Raw genomic sequence first — 17,189 nt, 5'->3', positions numbered from 1 at the left:
TATTATAACCAAAATAAAGTTTACTGATATCTGTCAATCTATGAACTGATTGAATTTACTAAATAAATATCCCAACAAATATTCTATAGAAATAGATTATATATAGATTATGTAAAGGTGACAAATACAAAGACATATTTTAATCTATTGAGGTCACATTATCGTATTTGTAATATGTAATTCTGGACCATGGATAAAATGACTATTATCACTTTTTATCTTCTTAGTGGTATAATGTCAACAAATTAAATACAATTTTGATAGATTAACAATAATTATATACTTACATAACACAATAATAAACAATTTCTTCATTCAGTCTTTTCATCAAGTCCACTTTTCTCAGCATCACTAATGGCCTTCAATAGAGATATTGGATCAGGTTTGTTCGCAGTAGCAAATACTTTCAGACCAGCATCGACTAGTGCTTGCTCAGTCACAGGTCCAATAGCAACTGCTTTTATATTGTTCATATCGTACAATTTCTTTTTCAATAGAGCTACTATATGTTCTACTATCGATGGACTAAAGAAAACAAATATTTTGGGCATATTGTCCACGAATTTTAATAAATCACGCTCCAAAGTTTCACTGGGCAGAGTTCTATAAGCAACTATTCTATGGACATTTATGTCACTTTCATTAAGGGTCTTTTCAATTGTTTCTCGCCCTATCTCGCTACAAGGATATAGTAAGGGCTTTGATTTCTTTGCAACAGAAGCCACTAACAATTCAGCTAATTCTTTGGCATTGCCAGCTTCTTTACCAAAACAGTTGTCTGAACTTAAGTGAGTTTTAACAAAAGATTCAGTTGCTGGTCCTACACAATACACTGGCAAAATTCTCCAGGGGTGTAGAATGTCATCATCTTCCTTTGCAGAAAGTTTAATTGCCTCTGCAGCACGTCGGCTTGTTAATATCAACCCTATGAATGCATAGAAGAAGATAATGAGATGAATGAAGATAAGGCACTAAAATCATATACAATATTACTACCATAGTATGAAGACGATGACAGAAGGCATTCCCTGAGCTCCGATATATTCACGAATTCGAAACGTAAAGTAGGTAAACAGTCGCACGAATAACCTGCCGTTTTCAACGTTTTTACGTAAGCCTCTTGTGAATCATTCTTTTCAGACAAGCCACGACATAAAATTATTTTTTCGTAACGCGGTGCCATATTTGCGAATTTTCCCTTCGTCACATGCACTAGAAAACGTAATTATCGCACACTAATAATTCATACGGATATAAACGTTCATAATTATTCCGATATATCGACGGAAACGGACGCAAGTAACTACATGACGCGTTGACGGATATTCAAGGATACTCATTTTCGAAAATACGAGACAATTCATTGGGATTATTTTGAAAAAGTGACTAATATATTACGCGCCAAAACAGCAATTCGTATCCCGGCACGAGAGCCATTTTGGTTAGTGTAGTACGATCGTCCGCCACCAGAGGCTAAATTTGCTTTTGATTATCGAAACTGTTGTTACTTTCGATAATCGAATTTTCAAATAAACGAGCAAGTTGAGTTGACAATAAGCAAACGCGTTAAAAGTGATATCTTTGACGAAGGAAAGACAGGATCGGAATTGATTTCATTGTCACTTTTATTGAAACACTCTTTAGGGTACACAAGCTATCCTAGATAAGCATTAAGGAAAGTATAAAAAAAACATTGAACAACTGCTTACGAAATCACAAAGTGGATGTCTGTTCTTACGATCGATAAACGTATCATTCGAACGCGTGCATTCGAAGGCACAACGATCCTCGACCCTTACGCATCGAGTATTTCGCCATGAAAACACGAATCGTATGATGAAAACCGACGTGCCGCCTTGTGATGCTGAAACATCGTTTTACGTCAATCAGGCGCAACATGAAGACGCGGACAATGATACACCCAATGCCCTGTAAAGAACTAGACTTAACAAAGAAAGGACACGAGGAAAGAAGGACAAAGTCATGTATAGGATAAAATATGGATATTATATCATATAAGATGGTCGAGTGGAAAAAGGAAAAAAGTAGGGAGTTTTACGCGCTAAACACTGGCAGCATTGCAATCTGTTCTCCTGGCAAAATCTCGGCGAACGTCGATATACGAAATATTCGTTTTCGGTTTACGAACGATTATAGCGCACAGAGTTCCATCGTAAAGGGGACCGAGTGCCTTCTTACTCGGATTCATTACGCAAAATAGAATGTTTATCATGAGAATCCAGAATCTTCTTAACATTACAACTAGTGAAACTTATGTTACAGAGAACTGTGACAACTATTACGACAGATTAAAACGTATTCTTATTACGAAACTATTTTTCAAATCAGCATTTGAATCGAATTCTCTTCCGGTTCTATCTTGCCTTTCCTCCGAAATCGAGAGGAAAATGGTCACTCTTAGCGGGATATTCGAATCGTATAAATGCACAACTCTTATCTCGCTTACGATTCTTTGAATATTCACGAGCTCTATCATCATTATTATTTGTTCAAATATTTATAATTACGCTCGTCTCGTCGACATGGTTCGTTGGTTACTTCCGCTCGTAAAATTTCATCGATGATAAAAGAATAAGAGTAAAAGGAAAATTTTTTAAAGAAACATTGTAAAAAGCCTAGCCTAACCTAGAGTACGCTTAAAATCTACTTAAATAATAATCACAAATGTGAGACCAAGGTCCAGAGCGCGCAGTCTGGCCAGGACCATTAACCGACAGGCGGTCTCGATACCTGATTTCCGATAAAGAATTTGTTAAACAGTTCCTTTACGCAATCTCGGGTGTCACAGGCCTTCGTCGATTTTGTTCGAAACGCTGGACGCAGAAATGAATGTAGATTGAAGAAAAAAATTGTAAAACCAATCGATTACCCGTCCGAATTTTTACTCGATAATTATCCGAGACTAAAAAAATGAGAGTCGGAAGGGTACTTCGTTAATATTTCACTGTTCTGTGAGTAACAGGTAGAATATTCGTCGAACCTCGAACCGGAGCTGTGACAAATGGCTGGTGATTTGTCAAACTCTCGTTCGTTCGAAAGGTGAACAACGTCTGTCAGAAAGAAGTTTCCTTTTAACGAGAAAGAAAGGAGGAAAAAAAAAAAAATTAGAATTCATTAAGCCTCTGTCCAGTGGGTCGACGACTATCGTCACGGAATCTTCCGGTACCGGGAACCATCGAAATAAAAAAAAAAAAAAAAAAAACAGAAGAAGATGTAGAAATAAATGCCTAGCAATTAACTTGAAGACACTCCGATAGTGAAATATTATGCAACTTACATACTTAATTGGCCTTAAACGTAAACAGTAAAGTGTAAAGTTATGACTTAAGTACAACCACAAGAAGTTAGTCATTATTATGGCATTCATAATCCTTAACTACGCTCCCTATTAGATTAACTAACGGCGCGTGTTAACGTAAATCTCTCTGCTAATCGTGTGCCTGATGATTTTTCGCAATCTTCGCATCGCGAGAAGCGCTTCCGTAATCGACCACCTTATCCTCTACCGCCTACTACATTCGCTATTTTTTGTTCCCTTCCTTTAGAGGCGATCTCGTAATTTCATAAAACCATCCTCGGATACTATTTTCATTGATCGTTCTGGATCCAATCGATTATTCTTCTCGTTTCGAAGACGACGCAGCTCTACTTTTCCACGAATTATCTCTCAGTAATTTCTCGAGATCTCTGTAATTACAAAAGTCGCTCAAACTTTGATAGAGCGAGTTTCCTAAATCGTACTCCGAGTCTCTTGACGTTTACATAAAAACAGGACTCCAAAGATCAATCAGATTTTCATCTATCTTATTCCTCTAGATTACAATTTGTCCTTTTTTTTTCTTTTTTTATAAAATCGTTCCCTGAGTCTCCTCGATCTTTAACCTCGTTTCTTATTGTTACTTAATTAAGTATGTCAGATATTCAGATTTATTCTACTCTAAAGCTACAGAGATCTTGCTGCTAGATCGCGAGTCGTGAGCGCCGTCTTTCGAGTACCATTTCCGGTTCCTTCAGGTCATCCAGTTAGCGTCGTCACAGCCTCGTCTTCGAGATGAAAGTTGAATGCAAATCTTCGATTGATAATCGCAGAAAGCACGCGGTATACCGTTGCGATCCTTGCTCTTTTCTCGTTCTAACCGTTTCTCGCGGTTCGATGCGAGAATGATTCGAAAGGTTAGGTTTTCGAATGGCTGTCGCGGCTGCGAGGGATTAAAAAAGAAAAAAAAGAAAAAGGGACAAATGGTGGGATCATCGACGGACTCTGGATCCGTCCCTCCATCGTTGCTTGAGCTCTGGCTACGAGTTTTGATTAATCGAAGACATCGGAGATCCTTGACGCCCCATCCGGACCGCTCTTTGCCTTCTTCAGCCCTTCGTCGGTTCGAATCTGAAATCAAAAGCTGATACGTTAATCGAGTCGCGTTGATTTATCGATTATTCGTATAGAAAGCAAGTTTAGGAGGATAAAATTGGAAAGATGTTCTTTCTAGGGAATGATGTAGAAACAATAACCTACTTTAGTATGAAAATATTATTATCTATTACTCCCCTCGAGAAAATGAACTTTCCTACATCTAATCTCGCTCTCGTTTGCCCCTTTCTCTTTCCGTCTTAACAGGAATGGTGTCAGGATAGACGGACGGTAGATCGGCAAAGAGCCGTGTCCAAGAGCATGAAGATCTCAGCTACCACCACGTGCTGGTTTCCCGTGGTAATCGGGGAAAAGGAGAACGATCCTTGGCGGTCGAACGAGCAGCCCCGATAATCGACCCTTCGAGCGTACCAATAATTTGACGTAATTTAATAAACGCGACCCTGGCGTTCGTCGTACGTGCGCCGGGTCGCGCGACTATCATTACCGACAGTTTGATCGTATCTGGTCAGTGCGTAATGACGATGCACCTAGTCCACCGTCAGTGCACCAGTGCTCGATCATCGGTCATGCAAATTGCCGATGCAGAATGCAGGCCTGCCCTCCGCGATACTGACCATCTTCTCTCTTTTACGTGGGAAACAATGTATCGTGGTGCATACAGTTCGTTGATGATTCGTGTCTTGGAAACGGAGCTAAGATCACACATAGATATTCCTTCAGAGGAGTGTCTAATCTGTCGAAAATTTCCGAAAGCTGGAACGCGTTGTAAAAAGGGGCAGTTTCAGAGAAACACCAAAATATTTTGTACGAAGTTATATTTTCTTTAAATTCAGATGTTCGCTATATTTTCGTTTAGTCAGAGGAGACACGAAGGCACTAGAGCTGATCCGAGTTTTCGAGGCTGGCGTTCATTTCCTACCGCCACTCGTATATTCCCGCGCACCACTCGGCTACCGCCACGGCCACAGGCTGCGCGTTCGTAATTTCCTTCGGTGCCATAATAAACGGCCAGACGAACACACCAGCCATCCTGTGCTCGCGTTCTCTTATACATATACACGCATCTTGAAGATGGTTAGCGGCGCTTTACGCTCCGTTTGAAATTCAATTGAAACATCAAGAATTTCAGTGGCGGTTTGCAGTGTTAAAACGACCGCTTTATTATTCGCGAAGGACGTGCGGCGACCCGTGCGGGATAGGTCATGATCGAATAAGTAATGAAATACGTCGATTCCATCGCACAAGTGGATCGTTATCAAGATGATTCATGAGAAAGATGACAGGGGGAAGGTAAAGAGGGCAGAAAATGCCTTCGTTTACAGCTGTTCCAGACGTTTACCTAACGACTAATAATATCTAAGAATATCCGAGCGTTTTATACAATTGGTAATTAAAATTTCACGACGATTTGTTATCGCCGCAAAATAATACCGGTGGCGCAATAACGTGCTTCTAATTATGGTAAATGGCGCCCACAGACTTCCACTCGCTCGACTACCTGAATATTTCTAATCTCTGTCTATATTTATCTGTTTTTTATCAATCTCTTATTATCGAAGTAAGAGAAAAGAGAAAAGTAAGCGCATAAAATATATTTTGAAACGCAGCTTTCTTCTTGGCTTTACTTCGCTGGGGCGAATGCTTCAGCACGCCCTCACGATGGCGTTCCATCTAGCCTGTTGCGTTCAACGTCCCCCCAGACGGAGGATTCACGGCGAAGAGTTACGAGCCTTCAGACTGATTATTATTAAGCCCCGAAGATTTAAAGCACCGCTTTGTATACCTGGCTAGCGCGGCGAACGAAATTCATTTAGCGATCGAACAACTGCGACGCGCTCGACGTTTTAATCAATCAAACGGGTCAATAGCTTCTCTCCTCCTTCGTCTCTCCTCACGTGGCCCTCGCCTCGCTTCTCCGTTATCTTTCGAACCTACTCCTTTCATTCAACGAAGTTTCGAACGATTCGAAAAGCAACTTGTTAGAAAAGATTTGTTCCTTTGGCGGAATAGAAATCACAGTGTCTTTCGACTCGGATTTTTCATGTTTCCATCAACGGACATGTTTCATCCATCTGAGGTTTGAGTACGAAGCTTAAACAACGATTATCTTCGACAAACTGAAGCGATAAATCTTATCAGCGAAAGCACATCGGTGATTGTCTACCATCGATAGAAGAAGATGGAGCAAGTAATAGAGCGGTGTATGGACGTACGCGCGGAAAAAAGGAGCAAGACAAAGGATGCAAGGGATTCAAGGTCGCGTTTGTGAAACGGCAATCGAACGAATCGATAAATCTCCAGGCGACTATCGATACCGAGAGCCCGCCCCTATGTACAATGTTGTCATTGCGCGGTGCGGCATATTTGCAAATTATTTATCACTCGACGGTACGTAGCAATTACTACGAGAGCCTCAGCTGAGGTATTTCATTCGACGATAATCGTGCGAAATTCGCGTTCGACGACGGTCGAGGCTTTCGCGTCGCTATTAATAATCGTAAACGATCATTAATTTTGCGTCTGATGTTAAATCGAAAACGTGATTTTTCCTTTTTCTTTCTCTTTTTTCCCCCTCTTTTTATTTGCATTGAAAGCAGGCAACAGGCAAATTGAAACGCGAGAGGAATCTCTGCGTAAGATCGATTCTAAATATAGACCGCACATTTTATTTTCTATTCGAGTTAAACGCACACCGTATTGCGTCGTTACCGTACCGTAACCGTACGCTAAAGAATAGGGTGAACAACGATAAACTGGAAGATGTAACGTTTGCGAAGTGTGACGAATGATACGTGAAACAGTTTGAAGAATTTCAAAGGGTTGAGGAAAGTTTCAGCTACTCTTCCAAGAATCCTTTTCAACAGGATATTTTCGTCGAGAGCGAAAAGAAGTTGGCTTTTGCAGTCGCTTTCGTGGCGTCGTATCACGTCGAGTGAATGACACGACACGAGTCGCCGCGCATGGTACGCCATACGTTGGAACAAAAACCCTTCTGCCGTTGTTCCATCGTGCGTGGCCGCACAATGACCGTGCATGTATTTATTTTTCGGCGACTATGTGTGACCACCGCAACCAACCAAAAGAAAATTATACCTCGAAATTTCGAAAGAAGGAAATATTACAAACTGGTACGAGTTTCAGAATGATCTAATCTCTCGCTTCGATCGTTCTATCGTCCCCAAAGCCATAAATATTAGCACGTCGATAAAATAGTAATATTTTCATAGTTTACTAACGCATCGTATTATGAATCGTCGAAGAACGATTTTCAAGCGTCGACGAAAATTCTTCGTGTTAGAAGCGACGTTTGCTCGGTGCACGTGTACTTTTCGCAAAGGCCGGTGCCGCGGTCCGGCCGTCGGTGTGCAGAGGTCACCGACCCGGACCCCTTCGCCGGCCCAGGATTCGCTAAGGGGACCCAAGCTGGGCCAAACTTTCGGTAATGAACCCATTGTTGTACCTGCCACCGTTTATCATGTTGAAGTCGCGTGAAACTTCTTTCGCTGAAAGAACTTTGTCGAACCAAGCTACTATATTCGATTCGAACACGCTATGCAGTTATTTCGTGGAAAAAAACGTGGAAAATGAAAAATTTGTAAGCTGTTGCAACCGAGACGGTAAGGATTCTTAAGCCTTCGTCTTTGGGATGCGACGTCCTCGAAACATTTTACGATAATTTTTTAAGTTACGGTAGAATGGTCGTTTGAGAGGGGAAATGTTTGAAAGGTTGGAAAACAAAGAATGGTTACAGTGGCCCGTTTCCGTGCGGACAGCTGCGACCAGGTACTTACAGCAGGCTTCATAAAGGAGGACCTTTATTGGCAGTCGACGTCGCTTCGTCGCGTAGCTACAAAAAAGCCACGCTGCAATCCAGCCGCGAAAAAATTCGCTCTCGCTATTGTCCCAGTGCTGAAATGCCCTTACACTCGCGTATGAATATGACTATGATGATACCCGTAGCAGCGTGGGTCGCTTTGTTCCTCCTCCTCGCTCCTTCTTACCCCGCAGTGGCGTAGGATTCGCCAGGATCCGTACGCCACACGAAAATCGAACGCAGCTGACGCTTTTCCCTTTTATCGAATTTTAATTACTTCCTTTCTGCTATTATATGCCGACTGTCGTGCCACAAAGCAATGCGAAGGTTTAACGTTTAACGATAATAATCCTAGTGACGGCTGTAAAATTTTATGGTAATCGTGAATGCTATTGTTCACAATTTTCTTACGAAGAAATATCCTTCTTTAATACCATATTCAAGAATGGTTGAACAATACGAGAACTTGGAATTTCAAATGACTACTCGACGATGAGAAATTTCATAAATTCGAGGAATATCGTATTTTACAAACAGCGATATCAAACTTGTCCAAATATAAAGTTCCAAAAAAAAAAAAAAAAAACTCCAAGAGCTTGGCACTCAAAATTTCTTTGATAGAGACAAATTTCAGAACGTGCTACAGGCTCGAAATAGCCCGAAGCGGAGGATGCTCAAATTCCAGACAGGCAAATGTCGGCCAGTGAAATTTGCACGTCCCATCGTTGGGGAGTAACGCTTCAAGAACGATTCGCGGTTCAACGACCGATCGTTTGCGAAGCCCTTCAAAGCCTGGCAGCCAGTCGGACGTCATATCTCAGCCGCGATCGTCTCGAAGGAAACACTTCGCTTTGGGATTCGCTTTGCTGCTAACACACAGCTTTCGTCTCTCTTTTCCAGCAACTCTGCGTTCCTCTTACTTTCTTTCTTTTCCTCTTTTTCGCCGTTCGCCAATAACGTCGAAACCCGAGGATATTTTCCACGAGACGTTGTCGGCCCTCGTAAAGATGGGTCTTAACATAATATCGCTTGTGTAAACTGGCGTAAACTAGCGTAAACGAGCGTGACGCGATTGCCAAGCAAAGTGGGTTCCCCCCTACTCGATGGCACGCCGCTTCCTCTTCGACGATTTTGGTGAACTGTCGCGCGTGCCACTTCTGGCGAACAGTTTTCCTCTGGTGTTCGTAATTAAATAAATAAATAAAAATCAGCCAATTGACAAATTCGTCAAACGGTATTTCACAGTTCTAAACTGTGTAAACACAGTTCTACGTCTCAGCTTTCTGGAAAAGCTCCAGCGGTAGAATTATTCCAAGTTCGCCGAGAAAACGATGATCGAGCCGGTTAAGTAAATTCTCTTATCGGCAATCGGAATTTTTCATAAAGTTTTTGCATCGTGACCAAGTAGAACGAAGGATGGAGCAACACGGTGAGAATATTCCGCACTTGCGGCGTCTAGCTGGTGGAACGAGTCAGCTCGTGGCCACGGCCTTGTTTCCCGATCAGAGGTCATACAGGAAGTCCTTTTGCAGAGTTCATACCCATAAGTTACTTGAGCGGCCTTTGTCGCCGTCTCATGTACCGTTCTCAACCATGTTATGCTACTCAGCCGTACTAATACGAGAATCTTAGTTAAATCTTGGCCGCTTATCGAGAATGAAATTCGTGGGAAGAGCGTAGCCTGGCGAGACTCGGGGCACGTGCAAGGGAAAAATCGAGCTGTAAAACCTTTCTTTCCCGTCCGATCGTTTGATACCTTTGGGGTTAACGTACGTATACCTGGCGAAAGAATTCTAAAGGTGGCGACGTTTTGAAATTTTATTATTTTTACTCTTCCACGATTGCATCTATTTGCTACTTGGAAATTTTTATTCGCGAAAATTCCAATATTTGTCATGTACGGAAAGTAGACGTATCGCCATAGCTCACTGCGATAAGACCAATAAATTCAAATGATAAGGGTAGCGAATACGACATGAAGCCGCGTAACGGTAACATAAGGCGCGAGTCCAGAGGTGTTTCAAAGGGACATTCAAACTAGATTCAGTTTGTCAAAGGGAGAAAATGTAACAACAAATAGCAGGGAACGAATGAGCCAACTGCATGACACGTGCACGTAGGCGAGCAGCCAGCTATTTTCCGATGCACACGTAGATCGTACCTTCCTTCCTTCGCTGCACGCGCTGCACAAAGCGCATTGTTAGCAATCGGCCGACCCAGATCGCTTCGCTCCATTCGGCTTGACCGTGGTCGACCGGAAAAGAACTCCGAATTCTGCGAACTCCGATCTAACCTCTAAATCCTGTATAGGTAGTTTTATCGCGATGGCAAAGTCGAGAGGAGATCCTGACACACTCGTTTAAAATACAAATTTGTCAATTTAGTTTCTATCCTGTTCGATAAAATGTTGGAGAACTTAGATAGAAAAGATGGACGAGGTTTAGATCAGCGATTGAACGTGCAGCTTTGAAACACCCTGTATGCAGATACATCACACTTATCACGCGCAAGCAGGCATCATTCCTCTTCGTCTCCTTTTTAGGATACCGCAATTTTATCCTGTCATCGTCTTATTGGATAGATTCTTCTTTTTTTTTCCTTTTTTGCACAATCAAGAAACCCTATGTCATAATCTTTTTCCTTTCGTGACAGATGCTGACAAAATACAAATCTCGAATCAGCCTCGAGTCGAAACAAATGACGACCGAGCGTAAAACAAATCTCTGTGATAATCCAAAATACGATCAAGTATAATCCGACAGTTTCCTAAATTACATCTGCCTACATGGTACAGTTTGTTTCTCGCGTAGCTTCCTTCATGAATATCCATTCTCTCGGAACGATGGTTCATCGAGAGAAGCATGACGAGCCAGAAGGTGAACGTTGCCAACGATGAAAATCGTTACGTACAGGTTGCACGGCTTGGCAATTGCACAGACGGGATTTTCGCGCGTACTTGATGCGGTGGGTAATTATTATCGGAACGGATCGCGCTCCGTATCGATCGGTATTAATTGGCCGCGCACTTTCACTCGGTGACCTTTATAATCGGCCGGCCGCAATAGACGCCCGGCACAATTTATCATTGTCGCCCGGAGAAAACTTAATTGGTGCCGATGCAACGTATACCCCTAATTGATTTCCAGCCATCACGCCTCGTTCTCTAGCCCTCTGGTTGCGCAACCAGCTCCGTGATCTTCCGTGATTTCCGCAGGTGTTGCGGTCAACGTCTGTTTCGCAGCAACAGGTAACGAGCAACGTACGTCGAATGTTCGACGGAGATATCGTGGCTACAGAAAGTATTTGCCTATCGTCCGAAAGCATCCTGATAGCAATGTAAAAAGTCGCTATCGGCAAGAGGATATTCACGAAGGTTTATTTTTTTTTTTTTTTTTTTGTTGAGAGATATCTTTTAATGCGGACGCAGAAGCTCACGTGGGAAAGATAAAGTTGCTCTTTTCTCTGAGAAGGTTAATTTCGGAAGATTATATTCGATTTTTGCTTTTTTTTTTTTTAAGAAAAAATTAACGTGACAACTTTCAAGAAGGGAAAATTAGAGAAACAAGTCCGTCTGTTGTGGCAATCGATCCACGTAATCGATAGTTTCTCAAATCAGTTTGTTTCTTTATTTATCTTCATCTATCTTGTTCGAAGCTCAGGCAGTCAAAGGTCTTGACGCGATTTGCATTGCCACGCATGCAAGGGACTCGCCTATTTGCAAATATAATTGCACCCTTTCCTTCTAAGTGCAGGATACGCAAGCTTTTCCACCCAACGTCGACCTCGATCGCGCGCACGATTATTATGGTGATTCCTTAATCGAGGCAATTAATCGAGGCGTCCGTCGGAAATGCCTGGAAAAGGGTCTCGATGGACGACGTTTTCTTCCAGTGAATATTTTGACGCAACTCAAAGATCAGTTTCGAGTTACGGTTATGGGAAGAGATTGCCGGTATCCTTACGAGATATCGATTTTAAGTTTCTCACGATTATGTTACGCAAACGAAAGTAAATGGAAGAAGGTAAATGAAATAGGTGGAAAGAAAGTTCGATTATGAAGGAAATCGATTTTAAGACTGTGAGAAAATATTTTTTCACTTCTTCTACTATTTCATATTATCTTTTTTCTTTTCATATTACAAATGGAAAAGATCAAAGAACGTCCATGGACGTAACAAAATTACAAAGAGGAGAGTGACTATCGACGCTGCTCGAAGCAGGCAAAGCGACCTTGACAATCTATTTCGCGCGGACTACAGGACCAACATTAGGACTGACGTATGCAACCAATGTTTTGCATCGATCACAGCGTTCAACTATCAACTATAAGCAAGTACACGTTCGCCATTATCGTGAACACGATTCGAACACGAGTTACACGATCGTACAAATTTCAAACAGCAGTCAGCATCGAGGTAGTCGGACCACCCTGTACATAAATAGAAGGAGGTTATGTTCGCGTACGAGTGTTCGTCCGAGTTTCTACGTTCGCCAGAGCGGCGAAGGTCATAGTTAATCGACCGAGAGATACATAGTCACTCTGGTTACAGCGGGAAAAGTAACGACTGCTATAATTGTGGCCCTTCGTTTCCGTTTCACCAACGTATACCAGCAACGCACAATTTCCAACGGTGAAACGATCGAGCCTCGAACGATCGTTCCTCCTAGTACGGAAAGAAGAAAAGAATAGGCGAAAGAAGAAAAGAAGCAACTAAGGGCTCTGGCGCGTTCCAGTAGCGAACGCGATTTTCTCACGCGGAGAACACGATTTTCCATGTAGAACGAATCGAAAGTGGAAATCCGTGAGATCGAGCGTCTATTTCTAAGCTGAAGAAGAGGATGTTCCATGATGGAAGAAAACGCGTAGAGAAAAGCAGGCGGAGATTGAGATATGGGAAGGGGAGGAGGAGGAGGAGGAGGAGGAGGAGACAAGGGAAACGGCACCGTTATCGACACTCGTTTCTTTGTCTCGTCACGTAAAAATGCTCGTCCGCTCTGATAGCAGAGGACGAATGTGCGAACGGTCCGATAGAGCCACGGTGAAACTAGTTTTTGATTCTCGGTACGCGGGACCTTTTAAACAGGCAGCTGTATCTTTCTAAGAAGCTTCGCTTGGCACGATGCGACGTTGCAATGTTTTAACGTTTATCGCTTTTCGTCGCAAAAGTGCCAAGTGCTTGCTATTTCAACCCGTAAATGAACATTGCTGGAATCTTCTTCCATCTTTATCATAATGTTAATCTTCGCTTCGTATCGTTGGATCGTAGGTCCTTTATTAGAATTAGGTCTTTTAGCTGGAGATCGATTTCGAGTAGATTAATGGAAAATAGAAGAACCCGTAGGTCAACCATACCGACGTTTACACGAGTAGTATCGTTCCCGTGGTCGGAAAATCGATCACCGTTAGCAGCACCGTGAACGGGCGCGGGTTTCGCGCGGTCGTGAGGCTGAATCGGGCGGCGCGCGGCGTCGATTCGTACGTGAGAGAGGATAACGATAACGGGAGTGCAACACACAGGCACACGCCTGGGAAAACGATCCGCGCGTTCCTTCGTCTTCCGTGAGATGCGGAGATCGGCGACGGTGTGTAATACAATGTTATTTATTTAGCAGCCGAGAGGGTTACCGATTAAAGCGATCTCATGGCCTGCAGGCGAGCAGCTCTCGATGACGAGTTTCTCTTTCTCCTCGGATCGCGTCGTAATCGGCCCCCACCCCCTGCTTTCTTGATCGCTGCTTGCTCGCTTTTTACTTCGCTCGATATCGGAACGGAAGCTCGATGAGCCTATTAATTCGCGTCTATACCATGTTGCCGCGGGAACGCTGAGATTTTACTCATTTTCTTTGGTTTTTTCGTTTAGAGATAGCTCGAGTATTTGTTTATCGAATTATCTTCGGATTTAACGACGCTTTCATTCGATTTTTGGTCTCGTGCTCTAAATCGCCTGGCGAATCTCAAAATCCTCGATCGTTCATTTTTTCAAAAGTTCAAAGTTAATCATTTACAAGCGGGACAAGTGTCAGGAACAAGAATCAATCGGTAGAGTGGACGAATTTTCGCCGGATATCTTTGTAAAGTTTGCAGGCGCGTTACGAATGGCGAATGATCGGTTGCAAGTGGAAAACACGGAGGTTTTGAATTTCGCGGGCAATTAACCGCGCGTAATGCTCTGTATATCAGAGCGAGCAAGCGCGTTGCTAATGTTCCGTTCGATTTTTATGGTCACGCAAATAGTTTACGAGGCTCTCGTGCCCGTGCTCCGCTATCGAGGCACGTTCGAGCGAATCGCGTTGCCGCAATGCAACTCGCTCGGATTCGCTCTCACGCGGCGCGCTTACTCGCCTGGAAAATTATCCACTAACCCAGTGACACTGTGAGAAGCGGCGGAATCTTTCGTCAATCGCTGCACCTCGATACGTGATAGTCGGTAGCCTGTCTAAACCTTCTCAAGCTTTCGAACCTTTCAGCTGGAAGATAAGTTGGTTTTTTCCTTCAGCTTTCAGAACTTTTGCAACTTTCCACGCGTTCGAATAAAAACGTGCGTCGTTGTCAAAGAAGTCTGCTTTATTTTTGACTCGTATCACTTTTCGACGAAGATTTCTGCATTTTGCTCTTTCAACTTTTTACCTTTGCCTTTTGATTTTTCTTCCGTGTTTCCTGTTCGGACAGGCTTAGGACAAAGATCGCTCGAGTTTTAATTCGAGATTGCATTCGCGACTGAATTTAAAATAGGGGAAACACGTGCTCGATACGCTGGCGACTCAATTAACGACGATAAAGGTTCGATCGTGAATGGAATGTGAGCGAGTAGCCGCGGCTACTGTCGCGATTGCTGGTCTGGAAAATTTTCCAGTAACCCAGTGACACCGTGCTCGAGACCTTCGTGGAGTTGTTCCCATCCGCGTAACGCTCGTTTGCGAACGATACGATCTCGAGGGTATTAACTTAATCTGCTGGCGTGACCGGCGACACGCGTAGTGTGTCAATTTTTTTCTCGCGATTCCGCGAAACCTTCCTCTACGTGTATCTTAATTATTCAGGAAATGGCAGGTATCTAAACGTCCTACTCTAAAAAAGGTTGCAGCTTTCTTCATCTTTTTTCTTAATACTCGATGAAGTCTATTTGTACCTGCATCTGTGTATTCCTCTAACTGTACAGGAGATTGTATCTTGCATTCTGGAACGAAAATGCAGCTTTGTTAAATGCCAATCATTTGATAGCGAACGGCGATACCTACGTATTCAGCAAATGGTATCCTCCGTTCTGAAACCACCTTTGTTAGAAGCTGATCTATTCGTAATGCTTTTACGAAACTTACCCGTGCGTCCAACGAGTTCGTCTGAATTCTCAGAGACGAAATATCTAACCGTAATCCTCAAAATTCGACCATTTCGTCTGAATTCCCAGCGAAAGTCATTTTTCCTTGATAAAACGTTTGAAAATTGCCTGTATTCGTCGATGCTTGTTGCCAGTGTTTCTCGAGACTGCAAACGCATCGGAATATCTCGAATCAGAGCGTGAAAGGCCAGAGCGTGAAGAGCATCGAGAGTTGTTGGAAGAGTCGCGTGTTCGCGAGTGCTCGAGCGTCAGAGGGATCACGTGAATCGCGGATCGCCGGTGCTAGAGGTGAAAGAGGACGAGGGGGCGGAAAGGAGCGAGGGAGGCGAGGGGCACGGACCCGTCGATATATTAGTTATGCTCGAGGCGAGGTGAGGCGAAGAAGCGGAGGCGAACTCTCCACTGCCAAGGCGGCGCAAGGCGTGGTCTGTCCCTTTACTTTGCCTTCGCCTGCTTTCTTCTTCTCCTCTGCTCTCTTCTGGCGCTGTGCTCGCCTTCCACTCGGCACAAGCACAGGGTGTTCCTCTCGGAACGATTTTCATCGAATTCTTTCGCTTTTCGGGCATTTCTTCTTCGTCCGGAAGAATTTCTTTGGCTCTCCGTGCGGAAATCGAAACCATCTTTCATTCTTCCATCCGGACTATTCCGCGTTCTCAGAGTACAAAGTTCACTCAGAGCTCTGTTAAAACGATAGAATACTTTGCAGAAGGTAGATAATGTAGGTAGCAGATAGCTTTCGAAGCGGAGGTCGCGTATCTCTTGTGAAATTTGTTAGCATCTTAAGTACAGTCTTCGGTATTTCTCAATTCTTATTTGATATCTCCAGGTATCCGTAGAAGATAAGGAAAGGAAATAAAAATAGTACAAGCGTCGTTTTCGTAATACACAGTAGGCAGTTTTTCGTAATAAACTTTTCGAACATACAGAGATCGTTCTATGAGAGTTTAGCATTAGCAATGGATTTCTGAAAAGAGTACGTAATACGATATAGCTACGTAGAGCCTGAAGAAAGTAACGTTTCTACTAACTTTTCAAATGCACTTCTGACAAAAACCTTTGGGACAGTCGCGATAATCGGTTCGAAGGGAAACACCCAGTATAAGAGTAGGTTCGACTGGTTCACCTCCGCGGCTGGCAACAACTAACGAGCAGCTGTCGGTAAGGGTCCCGGCGACAATAACCCGTGCATTTTATATGTTCCCTGGTCGTGGCTGTATGCATCGATGCATCGATCTCGGCCGAGGCTTTTCTCGCGAGCCGCAGATAAGCGGTCAACGTCGTCTAACTGTTCGTCATTAACGTTATCGATGTTCCCCGATTCGCACAATCGTCTATATTTCAACGCTCACACGTGCATCTTTTTTTAATTTCGAAATAGCAACGCAAACTCTTCAACATGAAAAGTATTTTAAAAATCGAATTCCTTGAACGTGAGCTCTCTGACAAGAGAAGAGATACTTTACACCTTCGTAAAAATGAATCGTGTAAAGGAGATCTGTTACTCAAGAAAAAGCGTGGTTGTCACAACAATTGAAAGCTTCAGCAAGCAGGAATAATTGGCGCCGACAGCCCCGAGGCAGCCGTCACGGTCAAAGTCGGCGCCGAAACCTTGAGGCCTCGACATCCGGTCGAAGCGGAG

General features: G+C 43.3%; 2 protein-coding genes across 2 annotated transcripts in view; both read right to left on the bottom strand.

The window, feature by feature from the left end:
* Positions 1-218: 218 nt before the first annotated feature.
* On the bottom strand, positions 219-1,450 carry LOC117205110 (uroporphyrinogen-III synthase). The gene is made up of 2 exons (XM_033443206.1): positions 997-1,450; positions 219-925 (listed from the first exon to the last, which is right to left on the bottom strand). Exons 1-2 carry the CDS (start codon positions 1,181-1,183, stop codon positions 312-314), a joined length of 801 nt encoding a protein of 266 aa, XP_033299097.1. The 5' UTR covers positions 1,184-1,450; the 3' UTR covers positions 219-311.
* Positions 1,451-1,607: 157 nt separating this feature from the next.
* LOC117205108 overlaps positions 1,608-17,189 on the bottom strand; it is a 139,311-nt gene continuing 123,729 nt past the window's right edge. Inside the window, exon 5 of the mRNA XM_033443201.1 lies at positions 1,608-4,408. The gene's annotated coding sequence lies outside the window, so the exon portion shown is untranslated. The remainder of the gene's footprint in view (positions 4,409-17,189) is intronic.

Source organism: Bombus bifarius, unplaced genomic scaffold (assembly GCF_011952205.1).
Source record: "Bombus bifarius isolate JDL3187 unplaced genomic scaffold, Bbif_JDL3187 scf7180000007986, whole genome shotgun sequence".
Taxonomy (NCBI): Eukaryota; Metazoa; Arthropoda; class Insecta; order Hymenoptera; family Apidae; genus Bombus; species Bombus bifarius.
Note: the sequence above shows the minus strand (reverse complement) of the source record. Positions and strands in the feature narration are given on the sequence as shown.